The following is an 18,282-nucleotide window of genomic DNA, read 5'->3' on the forward strand; positions in this document are numbered from 1 at the left end:
CACGGCGCTCATACCATTAACTCGTGCGGCCTCGTGCGCCTTCCGCGACAAATTTCGCGTTTTTACTGTTTTTAGCGCGAGAGCCGGAGGAGGCGCGCGAACGCGCGCGCGCGCGCGCGGACGCACGCACGCAGCGAGGAGGCAAAGGGTCGCGTCGCGCGCAGCCACCATCGTGGCGGGGCGACGGGGCTCGGAGAGGGTTGCACGGGGGTTGCATCGCGCTCCGCCGCCGCCGAAGAGGAGAAAGGTGGGAATCGGCAGCGGGTGTCGAGCGGTGTGCGCGGAGTGTTGCCTACGTGCGGGGAGCACGACACTCGCCGTCTCTTTCTCTCTCTCTCACTCTCTTTCTATCTTTCTCTCTTTCTCTCTCTCTCTCTTTCTTTTTCTCACTCCCTTTCTCTCTCTCTCCCCTTTTTTTCCCCTCGTTCTCGCACAATTTCTCTCCCCCATTTTTACCGATGTTCCGTTCGAGATTTGTGTGTGTTCCTTTATGAAGGCTCGTTATTGCCGCGCCAGGCCGCGCCGTACGATCGTCCCGCAAGCGGCGCGCACTTATGCCCGCGTCCGACCCGCGGCCGGCCGATAATGCCCGTTATCGTCGCCGCGCGACGAGTTACGTGACCCGCGACACGCCGCGCGTTACGGGAGTCTACGTCCGCGGGCACGGCGACGGGCACCGGCGACCGAGTAGCACTACCGGTCCCCGTGACGTTGCGCCGACGACGACGACACGACCGTGGGGTGACGGCCGATGATGATGGATCGTAACGCGAAACTGTAGCCCCCCCTGCCCGCGCAGTTCGCGAGATCGTCGCAATCACACCGGGGCATCCTCGATATATTATACCCTCCCCGGCATTGGCGGCACGACGGCTGAGGCTCGGCAGTGGATCGCGGGGGATCGTGTCCACGTATCCTCTCTCTCCAGCTTCATATCGTTGACCATACTCAGCCCGCGTCTCTCGCGAGACGTTTCGATCTGATCCGCGGAGATCCGCAGAATCGGAGGAACCGCGAAGGAACCGCTTGAGGTGTCACTCCCCTCCCGCTGTCCCCCTGCCACTGAACGAGAGCGCGCGGATTGTGCCGACCGCGCTGAAGCGCGAGAAACTCTCTGTGAAGTTTAACGCCGTTCAAAAGTGGTGCCTAAAAGCGTGATTTGATAACCGACGACCCGGGGGAGGGGGGAGGAAGAGAGAAAATTTAATCAGTGCCTATATATCATGCATCGTACGTGCAACTGCAATCGCGAGATTGATTCGAATCGACTCGATCGATCTTAAGCCTGTACATATACGCGCATTTTGGAATAAGTACGATTGCGATGCACGTTCTTCGCCACGCGCCGAAGATCGCACTGTCCAAGTGTCGAAGCGAAGGGAACGGGCGCGGAACGAGCGGCGGCGAGACGGCGGAGGAGACCGCTCGGTAAAAAGCGCGCACACCAGGAGAGGTCTCGAGGTATCTCTCGATAAGGCACATCTCGGGTCATGATCGCCGCATTAGGAGTCAAGTAACGCGTGTACCGTGCCCGCGCCGTGATATCGGCCTGCTCCCTCCGTGCGTCCTCCCTCCCTTCCTCCCTTGGAGAGCGTCTCTCCGATTCGGACTCTGAAAAAACGTTCCACGAGCAGCGGCGCGTCAGCGATGTCGCGATTAATGCTGTGTAACCTTGGCAATACCTCGGCGGCGGGAAATGACACGAACAACAACGCGAACACGAACAGCAGTATGGAGGACGACGATTCTTATCCACTGCCTACGATTTATCGGTACGTATGTTAACGGCGAACGCCGTCGGAGTATATAGTCGGAGTCCACGACTCCGCGCTCGTCGCCGAATGTCGCGTCCAGCCGCGAATCGCGGGGCAGAGGCTGGTTCGCGACAGGAACAAAAAAGCAAATCATGGGTCTGCAGGGGGGGGTCGATTGTTGTAGCTTGGAGGTGAAATCTATGAGAGCGAACAGATTTCGACGAATGAAATTGTAGATACTATAACGGGTTTCCTCACTGTTGTAATTTTCACCTCGTTTCCAGATACACAATCGACCCCCTGCTGATTGCTGAACGAACGATGTTACGGCGATGTGGGATACCTGCAAAATATCGTGCGGGTTTCGATTAAAGTTGCCCTACCCGAAGAATCCTCTCTCTTAATTCTGCGCGGCACACGCGAGAAACGAATAATTTCAATAATGATTTTTTTATTCTCGACCCAACTGGTCATGTTTGTTAATTATAATCGTCACGACGCGACGTTTTTCGAACCATATGGGTCTTGGCCTTTCTCGATCGATATGTGAACTTTCGACGCTGACAAATATCCTTTTTAAAATCAATGTAAAGAATTTCAATTTCAACCCTTCTCTCGAATCCGACAGATTCGAGGAGGCTTTTATCTCCGATAAAATATAGTGTTCCGGCTCGAGATACTCGGGATGTATCGATCAGGAATTTATTACATGTAACTTCAATCCACGCGCGATTAATAAGATGAAGATTCCTATAGAATTAAAACGCCCCCGTCCGCCCACGCGCGCGCGCGTGTTAATTTTTCATCCCTGTTGTTCAATTGCTTTCCAAACAAATCGCATGAGCCTACTATACATTCCGTTTCCGCTTAATGGCTATTACATCGATCGAATCGTCGTTCCACGACTCGCTCCAACAAGCGGATTACCGAGAATATTTCGGCTTTAATTATTAAACGCGGCTAATTCGCAAAGTAATCGCGTCTAGGTGTACTGTCGGGGCAAAGTGATCGGTGTACGCGATACACCGGGCACTCGAGCGAGAAGCGATATTCCCCGACCCGAGACCTATCGCCTCTCCTCCTCCCCCCTCCCACGCTCTCCTTCGTCCCTTGCGCGCCGGTGACCCACATCGCGGTGGCGGTGGGTAGTTTTAGCTTTTAAAGGGGCACAGACGTAGCGCGCGCGCCCGTCTCCGACGTTCCCAGATGTTCTTGGAACGTTGCGCTCGCGAACGATCGACCGATCGTGCTCGAGGCTCGAGGGAAATTCAAACGTCGAGTAACTCGACGAGGATGTGCCACCGACGACGGACGTCCACGTCGGTGTCCGATGACGCTCGACTGCCCCCGCACCCCCTCGTTTTCCTCAACTCGAGCGAGAGCTGCGAGAGCACTGGGGTGTGTTAGCTTACTTAGACTTGGTTGCACCAACGTCACTTGTAGGCTAACTTTGGCCGCGATAAGTTTCTCTTCTCCGGGTTTATGTCGTGTGTATAAAGCTGTAATCTGAGACGGGAGAGAAAAGAGAGAAAGAGAGAGAGAACAAATCGCTGAACCGGGACTTATTTAATACGCGTTATTAATGTAATGGAGCTTTATGCGAAAGACTGAGACGTAAACAATGTTAACAGACGGAGACATTTTAGATCAAAATTTAATAAATCATAAAATTACACGGACGAGTAACGTTTCAACATCGGCTACCACGCTCACGACTGATGTCTGCACATATCTCAATTATTCATGTTTGAATTTTGGCCAAGTTGGTGTGCAGACAGCCGAGAAGGTCGACCGGCCAGACGATTCTTGTCTGCGACCGTAGCATTAAGCTGGCAATTAATCAACTTTTATAATCATTACATATTTAGTATTTTCATACTAAACGTGTTAATATATTAATGCTTACGTTTTCGCACTCGATAAGAAAACAACTGAGATTAGTATATTAATAGATATACATGAATAATATGATTTCACACACACAAACATAAAATACAACGTGCGAGAATCGCTTGTAAAGATCGCTAATGAGCTTCACGTTCTCTTTTGACAAATCTCATTGGATCTGCAGGACAAATGAGTTCCAATCCTCATTCGGATTAAAACTTAAAAATCTTTCCAAGCAGTGCTCACTTAATATTAGTCAGAAATATCGAAAATCTTTGAAAACCAAAGTTATAATGAACACGCGTAACACAGTTATAAGGCAAAGTAGTATTATTAATAATACGGGAGCAACTGAAGGTCCTCTCGCAATCGTTGATTGTCGACAGAAGGATAAACTAAAATATGCGACTATTGTCTTATCAACAACAATATAGTACGGAATTGTTTAATAAATAAAATTACTTAACATCTATGCTCGGCAACTCGTGTTGGCTCGAGTTCCATTCGTAAGAATTCTTCATAAACGAATCGATTATCGTTTTTATTTAATTCTAGACGTTATCTGAGTAATTATTTAAGTTTGAAAATTGCAAAGTTCCAGCGAGAGATGGATTCTCGCTACGATGTAGACTACGAAACCTTGCGATTCAATCAGTTTCTCAATTCGCGTTCGTTTCATCAGCAAACATTTAACTCGATATTAAATTATCGAGACATAATCTAACATTACATTTCGAAGTGAGAAAACTGAGAGAAAAGACTTTTAAAAAACGAGAAAACTCCAGCGACAGATAGTAATCGTGCAGCCTCGGTAGCGAAGTGTCTAAGAGAGAATCTCTGAACGGGCATCCGGGGTCCTCTCGAGACGTCCCAATCGACCGATATAGTTACACGGGATGCACGGCACGGCGACGTATATCGACATCGATACGCGATAACTCTTGCACCTTGTATGCGCAGCTGCCGTGCACCCATAGCAAGTTTGGATTGCATGGAAGAGTTCAACGGCGGCGGCGGCGGCGTCGGAGGCGGCGTAGGCGGTGGCGGCGGCGTAGACTCGGGCGTGCACTGCAGCAACACGACCGGAACGAAAGAACAGCTACTAACTAGCTGCATTGCCGCACAAGCGCAACGTTTGCAGCATCCCTCGCCAGGTATTCGCTACCGCAACTTGGGCAAAAGCGGTCTACGTGTTTCCAATGTTGGATTAGGTACGCTGCTGAATGTATTTCCCACTTATCTCTCCCAGAGAGTCGTCTTCTCCGCGATCACGGAGCGCGCGTGAACGCTTTCCTCCCTTCGAAGACGATATATATCACCCTTGGATACCTCCCCCTCGTTTCTCCTGCGGTCGTGTACTCGCGCGATACTACATACCCGCGACCGAATCGATCCCGGAAGCGCATGGTTCCGTCTCACCGGTTATCTCGAATTTTTATCACTCGCGGTCACATCGCCGAACGTCGGATTTCACGTTTTCATTATTTATTTCGCAACGTTTCTGCTCTCCCGGCCGGACATACGGTTTCGCCGTGGATGCGGATATATACAATATGTACGATGCACTATGACCTATAGCTGATCGTTTGTGCTCGATAGCTCGACCAGTACACGCAATTCACATGACTTGCCTACGCAAATATATACACATGTAATCGCTGCACGCATGTGATTCAAGAATAAACGCTTCAAATTACTCATTTTTCTACCGTTGCGTCCACTTATAATTTTTTATAGACATTTTCTTCAAAATTTAAAAGAGAGAGAGAAGTGGTGCTACAATATATATTTTTCTACATTAAAAGCTACGTAATTTTTCTCTTTTACAAAAAAAGAAATGTTTATGATACAATAAAGTTACGTAATGTTATAAAAAGCAAATTTACACTAACAAGTTTTAAAAGGATAATCCTTTAAAAGGATTCGTCTATGCTCACATTAGTAGAAACAAAAACGTGAACGAAATCTCACACTCTTTTTTACACATTTCACAAATGTACATTAATTTTTTAAAGCAAAAAAGAGCTTATTTTCACGATGTTACTTTGTTGTTCTAGTTTCATAAATTATTCTACGACCGTTCTCACTTGTTGTTTCTCGGTAAAACTACATATTAGCGGCGACCTCATTGATTTCAATGACCTTGGTATATATTGTCTACCAACTTGCAAAAGAGTTTACCATCGTTCGTTACTTATTAAAAAATTATTAACAAATGAAATGAACCATAAAAACATATGTTGAATGTTATAATTTATGCTTTATAAATGCTAATATAAATTATATATTATTTGAATATATTATACATATTTAAGTAAAGGCTTGGACCGTTCCTTCTTCCACATCGAAAAAATTCCAACTTAATCCAAATCTATTTCTGATTTGAAATTAAAATTAGATTTGGGTTAGATTAGCATTTTTTCAGAATAGAGGTGCAGAAGGACGGAAAACGTGAACGAATGCTATTTTCAATATTGCGAAGATACGGATACATATTTTAAAAATAAATAATATCGTATTTAATTTATCTCAATTGTCTCTTTTATTTTCTAATATAAAGTCGAAAATTTAAAAGGAGAGAAATGTACATTGCCTCACGTTTGAAATATCGAAAAGAGTGATTACATTGATATTAATAACTGTTTAATAGATAACGAGCGACGGCTAAAATTTCTTGAGTATTGTTCAGAGCTAGGGTCTTTGATAATATGTCATAATCATTCAAATCGATAAAATTTCCCTTAATATATCATTTTATCCGTTTCTCATATAGTTGTTTCTCAGCCGTTGTCTTTCAATGTAAAGCAAAAGTTTCTTTTGCGACATTCTTGCACCAGCAAGGCAGGCCGGATATCCTTGAAACGTGAATCTAAAACAATTTGCTAGTAGAGTACGTGGCGTAGAATTAAACTTAACAGACTTTAAAGACTCAAGAAATGAGTTTAGACGGCTGAGCTGGCAACACGAAACTCCGTAGTTTAAGCTTAATTCATAATTGACAACGGTAATTTGACGACTTATCGCTATAATCATTATATATACTACCATTATCATTATTCCTATCCTTCGATGTAATAAAAAAGCGCAGTAATAATACTGTCATTTCTTGCGGGCCTACGAGTCTATTTTCCGTGCTGGCCTTGTGCCAGTGTCTTATCTTCCGGTGGAATAACGTTTTATTTTGAGATAGACGAGTTCGAATGTGCCGATAACTGTTAAAGCTCGGCCACCCTGACGGTTATTGCGACCGTCGCGATTTCGGTCACGCGGTCCTCCGGAAGACAAAGTGCGCGCGGCAGGTCGCCGATGTCGCTTGATTTGCTTTTATGGGACGCAGGAACGTGGACCACCTTCGGCGTGGGCGGCTGCGGCAGCGAGGAGACCGCGGAGGCCGTCGTGGCCCTCGCCTACGATAGCGGGATTAATGTGTTCGACCTGAGCGAGGCGCACAGCGGTCACCGCGCCGAGATCCAGTTCGGCCGTATCCTGCTGAGGCGCGCCTGGAACCGTTCCAGCTACGTCGTCACGACAAAAATTTACTGGAACACCAAGTGAGTAGAGCGCGCCCGTCCGTAGGTGTTTGTCGCGCGTGTCTCGGTGTCATTGATGGCGTACGTCGCCCGTCATCGTCGTCGTCGTCGTCGTCATTGATGGTGGTGTTTAGCGAGCATTGATGATATATAGTGGAGCTGGTAGTGGCTCTCGACGTGCTCTCGGTGGCTCTCGATGTTGTAACGCTACTGCACGCGAAAGCGCGGTCTTTTTTCCTTTCCTTTTCTTTCTTCTATACTTTCTTCTCCTTTCTTTCTTTTATTTTCTTATCTTATCTTATCTTTCTTTCTTTCTTTCTTTAGACGTGTGTGCTTCTCGATCGATGGCTTCAGTGTAATCGAACTTACTCGCCCATCGGCCTGCGTGCGAACTTTATCCTTCGCGTGCCCTCGCCGGCCGGAGATGATTAGTTGAATCGACATCGATTCGGTGAATGGTCGATGTCGAATGCCGGTTGACATTTTTGTCAACTTTGACTTTAACGCAAGTGTTTTTACGTTAATTAAACGATTACGAATATTTCTATAGATTTTTGTTGTCTTTCGGCCAATTCTACATCGAATATATAATATATACCTACATATATATACCGTGCTTTTGATGTAGAATTGGCCGAAAAAAAATAGAAATCTTATAGAAATATTCGCAATTGTTCAATTGACGCAAGAACAATTATGATGAGGTCGACGATGACAAGAATATCAACCGTCAGCGTTCGACGTCGATTTATCGATAGACTTAATCATTTCTGGCTGGGCTTATAATAGCGTATTCTGTGTACACTAAGCATGAGATGCTTAGACACTGTGCGTAATGCTTGTACCAAACCGTAAAAGTAGAAAAATTGAAAAAACAAAAAAATTGACAAGGTTTTCTTTTTAAATCTTAAAATCTTCGAAATGTTTTTTTTTCCTATGATTTCACAGTCATTATAAAATAAGGGAGACTATATATCTTAAAACCAATCCTCGGTTTCGAGCTCGCAAAGCTGAATTCTTTTCGCGTCGCGATAAAGAGAAACCTGCCAGTCATTAATAAACTCGAAGGTTACTGATACCTTATCACGTATCGTATTTGTCAATCATATATATATATATATATATATATATATATATATATATATATATATACATCGCATGCCTGGTATCGATAGATACAGAAAGAAAAGGACAGAAACCTTTCCTCAAGAACACTTTTTACGGGCGGAATTACGAAACGGCGGCGTGTCATCGATAAAATAAATTAGTCGGTGAACGGTTGTGCTCCAGGTGCTCCGTAAGATTACGCCGCATTTATTTTTAGGATTGTAGAACCCGATAGGGAGAACATATCGTGCCAGAAGCGAATCTCGATGCGAAACGGCCTCGTTTAATATCAAGTGGACGGCACGAATATGAGGCTTCTCTCGCCTTGACGCGTGGATCGATAACTAGGTTTCCCGTGCATCGGGCCGTCGTTATATTCGCCGTTGTTGTTTTCGGTTCGTGTTCGATAACGCGCCGCACCGTGTAACGAGGAAAAGCCGTAACGAGGAAACTCTGCCGTAACGCGTGCCGCCGCACACATTCCTCATCTGATGTCTCTTTATGATCCCAACTGCTATTTAATTCCGTTTGCAGCGCCTAATAAGATTGATAATATCTGCCTATTCTTGAATAGGACCGAGGGTCGCGGGCTATCGCGGAAACACATTATCGAGTCCGTGCAAGCTTCGCTCGTCAGGCTGCAACTGTCGTACATCGACATTGTCATGATCCACAAAGTCGATCCAATGTGTCCGATGGAAGGTAACTTTCCAATTCCTCATTCTCTTACGAGTAATATTCAGAGATTCGAATATCCTCTCTCTTTCTCTCTTTCTCTCTCTTTCTCTCTTCCTCGTCTCCATTCCATCGTTCAAACACTTTACCGGCACTTCACTGCACAAAAGCGTGCTACGAGATACTGTGATATACTCTGTAATTTCCGACAATAACTTTTACGTGAAGATGCCCGTCACGATAACGCACAATTTTTAGCATGAGTAGATAAAAAGAGACACATTTTTATTGTTTATGCTGTAGGAAGGCGAAGAGAGATGATTATTTAATGAGAAGAGAACTTCTCTCTTATCGAGAAGTTGACATTAAGATTAAAAATAAAATAAAAACATTATCGTGTTATCAGAGTGCTGCTTTTTGATCCTTTATTAGATTTGTTACGCTTTTAATATTTGTTTCAATTACTTCCAGATAACTGACCTTCTCAATAATCTTTATTTAATTTTAATTAAAAAAAAATTTATGATCGATTACTATTATAAATGGTTGATGATTTTCATTAGACTTTCTATTAATTTCAATATTAAGAGCTTAAACCATCTCATTTTTCATCAATATTATAATAATCGATTCGAAAGTAGTTTTCCACTTAGAATATTCATTTTGCAGTAAATTTTGTTTTCTTTGGATAAAGGTAAAATTTATTTATCACGGTCGCGTCGTGCAAATTAAATATAAAACTCTTCAAGCTATAAAAAGAAATCATTAGCTTATATTACGTGCGATGGATTGATATTTTAAGATATATTATTATTATTTCATATTCAAGAGACACGGATCCATCGAGTAGTGTTATGCAATGCATTTATTATAGAATGAGAATAGTTACTTTATAATTATAAAATATAATTATAAAAATATTGACACACTTTTTATCGGTATTAACTTAAATTTCAATGATTTACTTAGTTTCAGACATTTTGCATGACGCAATACAATTTCTTAAAAGACAAACGATCTTAGTCCATGACAAAACTTGAAGAAACTATAATAACGAAGTTACAAAGAATCTCCACTATGGTGACGATTTGATGTTTGGCAGTTGCATTGTGCCGTAATAGTTACCGTATGCTTCTTTCTATATTCGGTACTTTTATAGCGAAAATGGGAAGTCATTGTTGCAAAAGCATATGTATTCTACATGCTATATGTACATATAATATATATACAATATATATGTATGTGTGTGTATATATATATAATATATACATATATATTTATATATATATTTTTATATTTATTTTCTTGTTGTAAATGAACGTCTTGTGTTTACGTATCACGTTAATGTATGCTTTATATTATGCGAAAAATGTATGCAAGAGAACTATCTATATTCTATAGCTATTTTACCTTTATCCTCACACGCTTTGAAACACACTTCCGCTCTCTTGTTTTCTTAATAGATGTTATCTCACCGTAAAATAGAGATTTATCGCATCGATCTCGCATCATTTATCCATGTATACCTGGCAATTTTGTCACGATAAGAAAATCTCGTTTGTGTCCTTTGTATCTCACGTATTCGCGTAATCTTACATTTCAGAAATCGTTCGCGCGATGAATTATGTTATAAGTAAAGGTTGGGTGATGTACTGGGGTACATCGCGATGGTCACCCGTGGAGATTATGGAAGCCTATACGAATTGTCGGCAATTTAATTGCGTGACGCCGATCGTCGAGCAAGCTGAGTATCATCTGTTTTATAGAGAGAAACCCGAACTCTATATGCCAGAATTGTATAGCAAAATTGGTAATTAATCCACTATCTTTATTTTTAACACATTGATTGCCAAGTTAACTCATATTTGGTGATTTATAGACAAACATCAGCTATTCGGTTTTTTGGCGAGGAAAACAAAAATTGCCCTGTGAGTTTTGATAAAGAAAAATATATACACACACAATAATTAAGTATATAGCATATTAAAATAACGTGCTGATATGAAAATATCAAGCATCGGATAAAAAGTTACCTATAATTGTACAATTGTGGCAATCAATGGGTTAATATCATATGATATCGTGAAATATATATCGTAGAAATTTTTAATACGATATTTTAATCGACAAATTCGATTAATAATTTTTTTACAGGGGTTGGTTTAATGGCATGGTCTACTGTCACCATAGGGATGGTCTCTTCGAAGCCGGAAGATTGCGGAGTATCGTTCCTCTCGAGATCGTCTTATAAAGTAAGTATTTAAAATATGTATAATTATTTTTAATATTTATTTGATGAACGAAATTTATCTTATTTTTTATCGAAGAAGCATTTACATAAATCACTGTTATGTTATTATCTTATACTATTATTCCGAGAGAAATAAAATTATATTATTTTAATAAATTAAAAAACTAAATAAGATTGTCACAAAAATATAGCAAGCCATTAAAAAAAAGAAACCGAAACGAAAAGTATCTATAAATCGAAACAAAGAATAATCTTTATGATTTCAGAACAAATACTCCTCATTCAGTTGGACGGAGGATGAAACTCAATCTTTATATAAAGAGGTATGCGATTAATATATTTATAGAAACAACACGTTTACGTATAAAAAAATAGTCGCAAACATCATTAAAGATAAACATATTTTGTCTATACACGGAAAGAACGATTTTGTCCAAGTATCGAAAAATTTAACTAGATACAGATGTGAAAATAAATTTGGTGGACCATCAAAATAATTATGTAAAACGTTCAAACATGATGATAATGTTGCAAAAAGCTTTTTCTCTCAAGCAACTAGCTTGAGCGTCTGACATAATTATTTTGAGAAAGATGGTCCAACAAAATTAGTTTTAGAACTGTATATATCTAGCTAAACTTTTAGATACCTCAACAAAACCATATATTTCTTTTCCTATATTTATTCTGACTGTGAGATTTAACGGAGACGAGCGTGGCCTAGTAGCGCACTGGTCTATTGAGCCAAAGGTCCCGGGTTCGATTCCCGGTAGAGCTAGAAAATTTTATTCGCTCGTTCTCCTCTCGGAAGGCAATGGCAAACCACCGAGAGTATGTCTTGCCACGAAAACTTCTCTAAAAAATTGCCGTTCGAAATCGGCGTTAAACTGTAGGTTCCATATACAATGTGTATAATCCACGTGCGCAACACATGTATATGAAGAGAAGTCACCACGCTCGGACACGAGTAATAGGACTGAGTATGTGAGATTTAAATCTATCGATTACGGTACATTAACTTATTGTTATTTCTAATAACAATAAGCAAAGTGCAAGGCCATTACTCTCATTGTCTTTGAATGATAATTTTACAAAAATTGTCATAATGAGACGGAGACACGATTCGTGAACTGTGCACTTATTCTTTTAAGCGCGCTAATGATTATTATTTTTGTGACGCAGGAGTACGCATGGAAAGACAAATCTGCAGACGAGGAGACTCGGAAATATTCTGACAAATTGCGGGACGTATACGCTCTTGCTGAAAGACTAGGGTGCTCTTTCGGGCAATTGGCCATCGCGTGGTCTTTAAAGAATGAAAGTGTTCAGTGCCTTCTACTCGGTGCATCCAATATAGATCAATTGTATGAGAGTCTCCAAAGCTTACAGGTAACGATCAGGCTGTTTGTCTCTCGCGGAAGGTTGTTTGCCCTATGCTATATTTGAGACGATATATCGCATTAAATGACGTACTTGTAGTTTTCCTATAGATAACGTAATGTCGAAAGTCGTACATAAATAGTTTCGCTTATCGATAAATTTTAACTGATTTCATTGCCCTTGCTTGTTTTGAATGGCGAAGCGTAAACGAATGAAGGTTTTAAAATGTCCTCCTTCGATTAGAGTGATCGAATACTTTTAACTCTTTGCGGTCGTAATACTTCTTAGCATGTATCCCGTTGATCGGAATTATTTTCATTTGCACCACGGGAGACACAGGCTCAATAATTGGTAAAAAAAAACTATAAAATATTAATTTTACCGATATTTTTTATCATATTTTTATCATTATTACTACTCACAATTAGATATATCCTCAATTTCACTGCGCTCTTGCCGTCTTGTTTTTTTACAAAATTATTATTACAAAAATATGTAATAATAATAATAAAGAGATAATATGAATAATAATAACAGAACATTAATGTCAAAACTAAAACTTTCTCAAGAATCTTTCTATTTCCCGTTGTGCATTCGCCAGAGAACTAACTCCTTTATGCTACGGATAAAGGATCTAAAATCTGACAGACATATCATGTTCATTTTATATAACGCATAAACGTGGGTGTAAAGTACGATAAGATAAACTGCATCGTGCTGAGCTACCTAAATAAACGCCGTTCGTGTCGGGAATATATTTCAACTTACGACTAGAAAGTGCTTTGCCGGGAATATCCTGGCTTACGATTAGAAAGGTAAAAGTGCTTTGCCGGAAATATCCCGGACTTCGACCGCAAAGAGTTTAATTTTAAAATAAAGCTATAAAATTGATATCTTGATAACGCGAAAAATAAAATAGTTAAAAGTCAAAAGTGTTGATCGATTCATGATTGTGTATTATCACCCCCTCTGTAAATCATACAAAATTATCAGTTTTTAATTCGTAATCTAGTATAAAATGTGTGATTGATGAAGTAATTCCGTGCGATTAGAAAATATCAGAAATCGAATGTAGTGGCAAATAATAAAAAGAATTCCCGATTTCCAGCTTATCCCAAAATTGAACGCGAACATAATGAGCGAGATCGAGAGGATTCTTGACAACAAACCGTCCCGACCGCCGATGATATCCACTCTGGCGCTTAGATGACAATCGATGTGCCCCCACGGCAGCGGTGGGGGTTCCGTGGAAGAGGCGGGCAGTCCGAAGAGCGAGGGCGGCAATAGTCAGGATCAGGAGCAGACCAAGGAGGTGAACCAGAAGATGCCGTTCTGCGAGATACAGTGAAACCGCACGCGGATGACGAACAGACGAACCGTCTCATTGCTCCATATTGGTTGCCCGATACCGATCGCAACTTGGGTGGCCAAGGACCGACACGGATGCGACTCTCGTTTTCGCGTCCCCGCTTTTCATTTTGGTCGCGACCCGGTGCGGGTCGAATGCACACACGACCATGAGTCGACACGACAATATTTACAATTACGAAAGAAATCCATCTCTGGAGGCTCGCCGCCCCTCGGCGACGGCGAGAGCATTCACTCTCGGGGGGGTTACCCCCGCGTACTTCACGCACCGATTTGTATCTCTCGTACGTCACGCTCGTGGACACTCGTAGATACGTAGATGATAAACGCGACGCGTTTCATCGTAAGAACCTCACCTGTCTCCGTTGACGGTGTCGCGCGCTTTCGCGAAAGCATCTCCGCGGGAACGGTCACACTTGTCCCCGATCACACCGAGCCGTAAATTTCTCTCTAATCTCCCTCTGTCAGGAGAGACTCTATCCCATCGGGGAGATTTCCATTCGCGATTCCAAGTGTTCATTATTCTTAGCGTTAATGATCCCATTTGCTACACTCGTAGTAAGTAATCAGGAATTCGGCAGTGTCGCGAGTCCATCGAACTACATTCTGTCTGCCATTCATTACAATTAAATTCGGACGATATAGCACGCACGTCGATTATCTAAAAAGTTTCGTCGTAGGTCGTAAGGATTTTATCAAGGATGATATGCTATGAGCAGCGCTGCGTTTTAAGTGCTCTACCAAATATTCTTCGTCCTTAACGCGATTAACATTTCGCTCCATCAACTTCGACGTCTAATACGTATTTTTTTCAGCTACACGCCGTTGCGCTTGATTCTTCGCGTTTTATCCATCAATTTACCTCCGCTTCTCTTTCTCCATCTCTCCTTTTTCTAGTTTGTTTGAGGATCGAGATTGCGTTATATTAAAAATAAGAGATACACGCGCGATACGTATGCGCAAGTTTTCCATAAAATACATATAGCCACGGACTTTTTCGCTCTTACAAAGAATACTTCGCGCTTGTTTTCAGAACGTAGGTACTGTATACTAAAGGACGCGAATGCAGTTGAAGAATAAATTATACAAAGAGTAATTGCGGAATAATCGATAGCTGACGATTCCGATAATCGAGTTCGATTCAGTAGAACAAATTGAGACGAGCGATTCGTGAAAGTGAATCGGAACGACATTTTCAATTCAAAGTCTGATTCAGTCCCTGGACTGATTCTTTAGAGGTAATCAATTTCTTAGTGGCTACACTCGAAATATTTTCGCTAAATATCGCAAACTCGGTCGAATCCGACATATATAAATTCTGCAACATGACAGGTTTTACCGAGGAATCTTTGAAGAGCCGGACACTATGTACAAAAGATCTCTTTACTTCAGTAGACGACCATTTCTGTCAAGATAACGTCTGTTTGTTTATCGCGCATGATAGTTTTTCGCTTCGCTTCGCCGTAAAGTGAGACATATTTCTGAGAAAAGATTTATCTCAAAGAGAGAGGCAAGGTTTGTAATAATCTACGATTATACCTTTGTGCGCGCGGTATATCGTTGCCCCTGAGCAATATCCTTTCGACTCATCTTGCCGTTCCCTTATGCCAAAATGACGGAGAGTCACCAGCGGATGCGATTCGTGCCAACCACACAAAGCGCCGTTTCGCCGATCACTCGGAACATTGCTCAAGTGTACGATCGAGAGAAAATTTCTCGCTCCCGTAAAAATGGTATGAATCCGTATATCGAAATGTATACAAACCCAAAAGAATCGTACACACTCTGGGATCTGTATAGAATCTACAGTTAATTTATTAAATTAGTTTCAACCAAAGGCTTCGACAAAATCTTTTCTTTGCGATTGTGTGTATGCCAAGATCAAATCTCTCTCGAATTAAAATTAACCCTACATTACTCATGCGATTTTTTTAACGTAATTACTCGCGCGGGGTGTATTTCATTACTCAACATTATATCTCAATTTTTATTGTTCTCTTTGATAATTTACAGTTAAATGAAGGTTGATAATATTCTACATGTCTTCTGAAGACAAGTGCAAAAATTCCTCCTTAATTGCGAAACAATTTATTGTTGCAACATTCATCATCAATCAAAAAGTCATCAATCAATAAAAGTCATAAATCAAGATCAATAAAAAAAGTTTTTACTCTGTAAGTTTAGTAGATTTCTATGGCTGTATTTTACGCGCGAGTAACATAGGGTTAATTATCTGTAATCGTTTATTTATAACTTCCCCTTTCAAATGAAGAACAAATCAGATCCATTTTTACGCGTGGGAGTTTTCCTAGTATACTGTAACGATATTATTGACATTCCGCTTAATCTCGTCAACTCGATGATAAATGCCAAGTTTCTTAGGAATGTGCAATGTTGCATGCTGATGATAAATGCTCGCGGAAAAGGAAAATAAAGGGGGGGATATAATGAAAGCTGCCAGTACACTTTTATCGCGTCCGATGCGGTTTCTTCAAGCTAAACTTTCGTCCAACACGTGACATATGGTACAGCGACGTAGGTCCCAGTGTAAATACTTGGAGGTGATAAAAAGGGGTGTCACGATAAATCAAAAAACATAAAATATCGCGCACCAAGTATCGAGCGAATTATATAATATTCGCGTAGCAATATATGCTTACAAACACGATACGCAAAGTGCAAAAATTACGATCTCATCGGCGGGGAAAACATCGAGCGTCATCAATGCGCGGGTCATGGTATCGTCCGTTATTTTTTTTTTTTACATTTCCGAATATTTATCAGTCGCACTGCAAACCGTCTGTACATGACGCATGTAAGAATCGCTCCTGTTGCCGACGATAAAACCGTCGTTGTACGTCGCCTGCGATCGAAAGGAACGTCGAGAGCTATCAGAGATAAAGCCGTCCTCACGCGGTGCATCATTTTCGTGCCTTCTTCCTCTTATTTTGATCGATGAATTGTGCGTACATTGCTCGAAGCGCTGTATGCAGTCATCACTCCGAAGCTGGTGAATCGGTTGCATTGTGACGTTCATAACGCGTAATGAAGAAGCGTCACAAATTGAGATAGCCAAATCTGTTTGACACCAGATTTTTAAAGTGTCTACTAAATATTTAATGACAGATTGACTGCAGAAACCGAGCAGAATCTGTCGGTTCGTAATTTAAATGATGTATTCCATTAAAAAATTTACGAAATCACGAATTCTGTCTACAATTGTCAGATTGTATCAGCAAGCTCTGCCGTGGCGAAACACTTATAGTTTAATGCATAGGATAATATCGGATCTATTGTAATATCTGAGCAAATCTGCTGCTAATCTGTTGTCATATACTCCGGGCAGTTTGCTTATTAAAAATACGAATAAATTCAATAAACGATGGCGTTTGTATCTAAATTCAGCAGTGAAGGAAACTGGTCGCGATGCGTCTGACTTGAAACACAATTGTTTACTTTGCTACCAGTCAGTCATATAACTCTGTTGAGTCTGTTGCCAACGTTTTAATTGATACATTCAAGGAAACGAGGCACGAAATAATGTACCGTACCAAACATACAGAAATCATGCGTGTCCCGCTCAATGTATGGAGGTGTCTATGTCTAATGCGTCGAAACAGGCACAGCGACGTGTGAGCTAATTATGCAGGAAATTATACACCGTAGGATGGCTTAACGAGAATACGGCATTAATACCTGAAGCGTGCCTGAAAACGTGCGGAGAAAAACAGCGAGAGATCGACGACCGCTTATCGGCATCACCGTAAAACTGGACGCTAAACTATGTAATATTCGCGATTCGTGAGTCGTGTAGTAATTTATTGAAAATTCGTTATTCGCGGACTTTCCACACGCGAACAGTGGTACTTTATCGTTACTACGTACCGATTCGCGATGACGCGTTCTTTGATTTCGTCGAAAAATCGTTCCACTGACGAATTAGCGCGAATAACGAATAACGAATTTGAATTTGACAAAATTTCTCTTAACGCTATTCACGAATGTGCGAATACGCGGATAGTCTCGCGCCAGCTTTAAAGTAAAATAGCGCGACGGCAAACAAATGAAATCGGACGTTCACTCAATCGTATATAAATATGATTTTAATACGCCATCAGCTTTTTATGGGGCAAATCTCTGTAATATCGCACTTTACAGCCGCAAAAATCCGTCCTAATATTACAAATCGGGAAGGATGTATTTACAGAAATTGTTTTTAATTAATTGCAATTATTGCTTTGCATTGTTTCGTTATCGTGGCTTATAATGTTATATTATATTGCAGATCGAATGAGCTCAATTATATATTCAAGAGCAGAGGGATTTCCCAACA

At 41.4% G+C, this 18,282-nt stretch overlaps 1 protein-coding gene across 1 annotated transcript; it reads left to right on the forward strand.

Annotated features, from left to right (window-relative positions):
* The first annotated feature begins 224 nt into the window (after positions 1-224).
* LOC112457509 (voltage-gated potassium channel subunit beta-2) lies at positions 225-18,282 on the forward strand. Its single transcript, XM_025020632.1, has 9 exons — positions 225-1,772; positions 4,602-4,852; positions 6,979-7,192; positions 8,853-8,980; positions 10,557-10,763; positions 11,108-11,205; positions 11,471-11,527; positions 12,384-12,590; positions 13,690-18,282. Exons 1-9 carry the CDS (start codon positions 1,648-1,650, stop codon positions 13,789-13,791), a joined length of 1,389 nt encoding a protein of 462 aa, XP_024876400.1. The 5' UTR covers positions 225-1,647; the 3' UTR covers positions 13,792-18,282.

Source organism: Temnothorax curvispinosus, unplaced genomic scaffold, assembly GCF_003070985.1.
Source record: "Temnothorax curvispinosus isolate PA1 unplaced genomic scaffold, ASM307098v1 QBEX01007794.1, whole genome shotgun sequence".
Lineage (NCBI taxonomy): Eukaryota > Metazoa > Arthropoda > Insecta > Hymenoptera > Formicidae > Temnothorax > Temnothorax curvispinosus.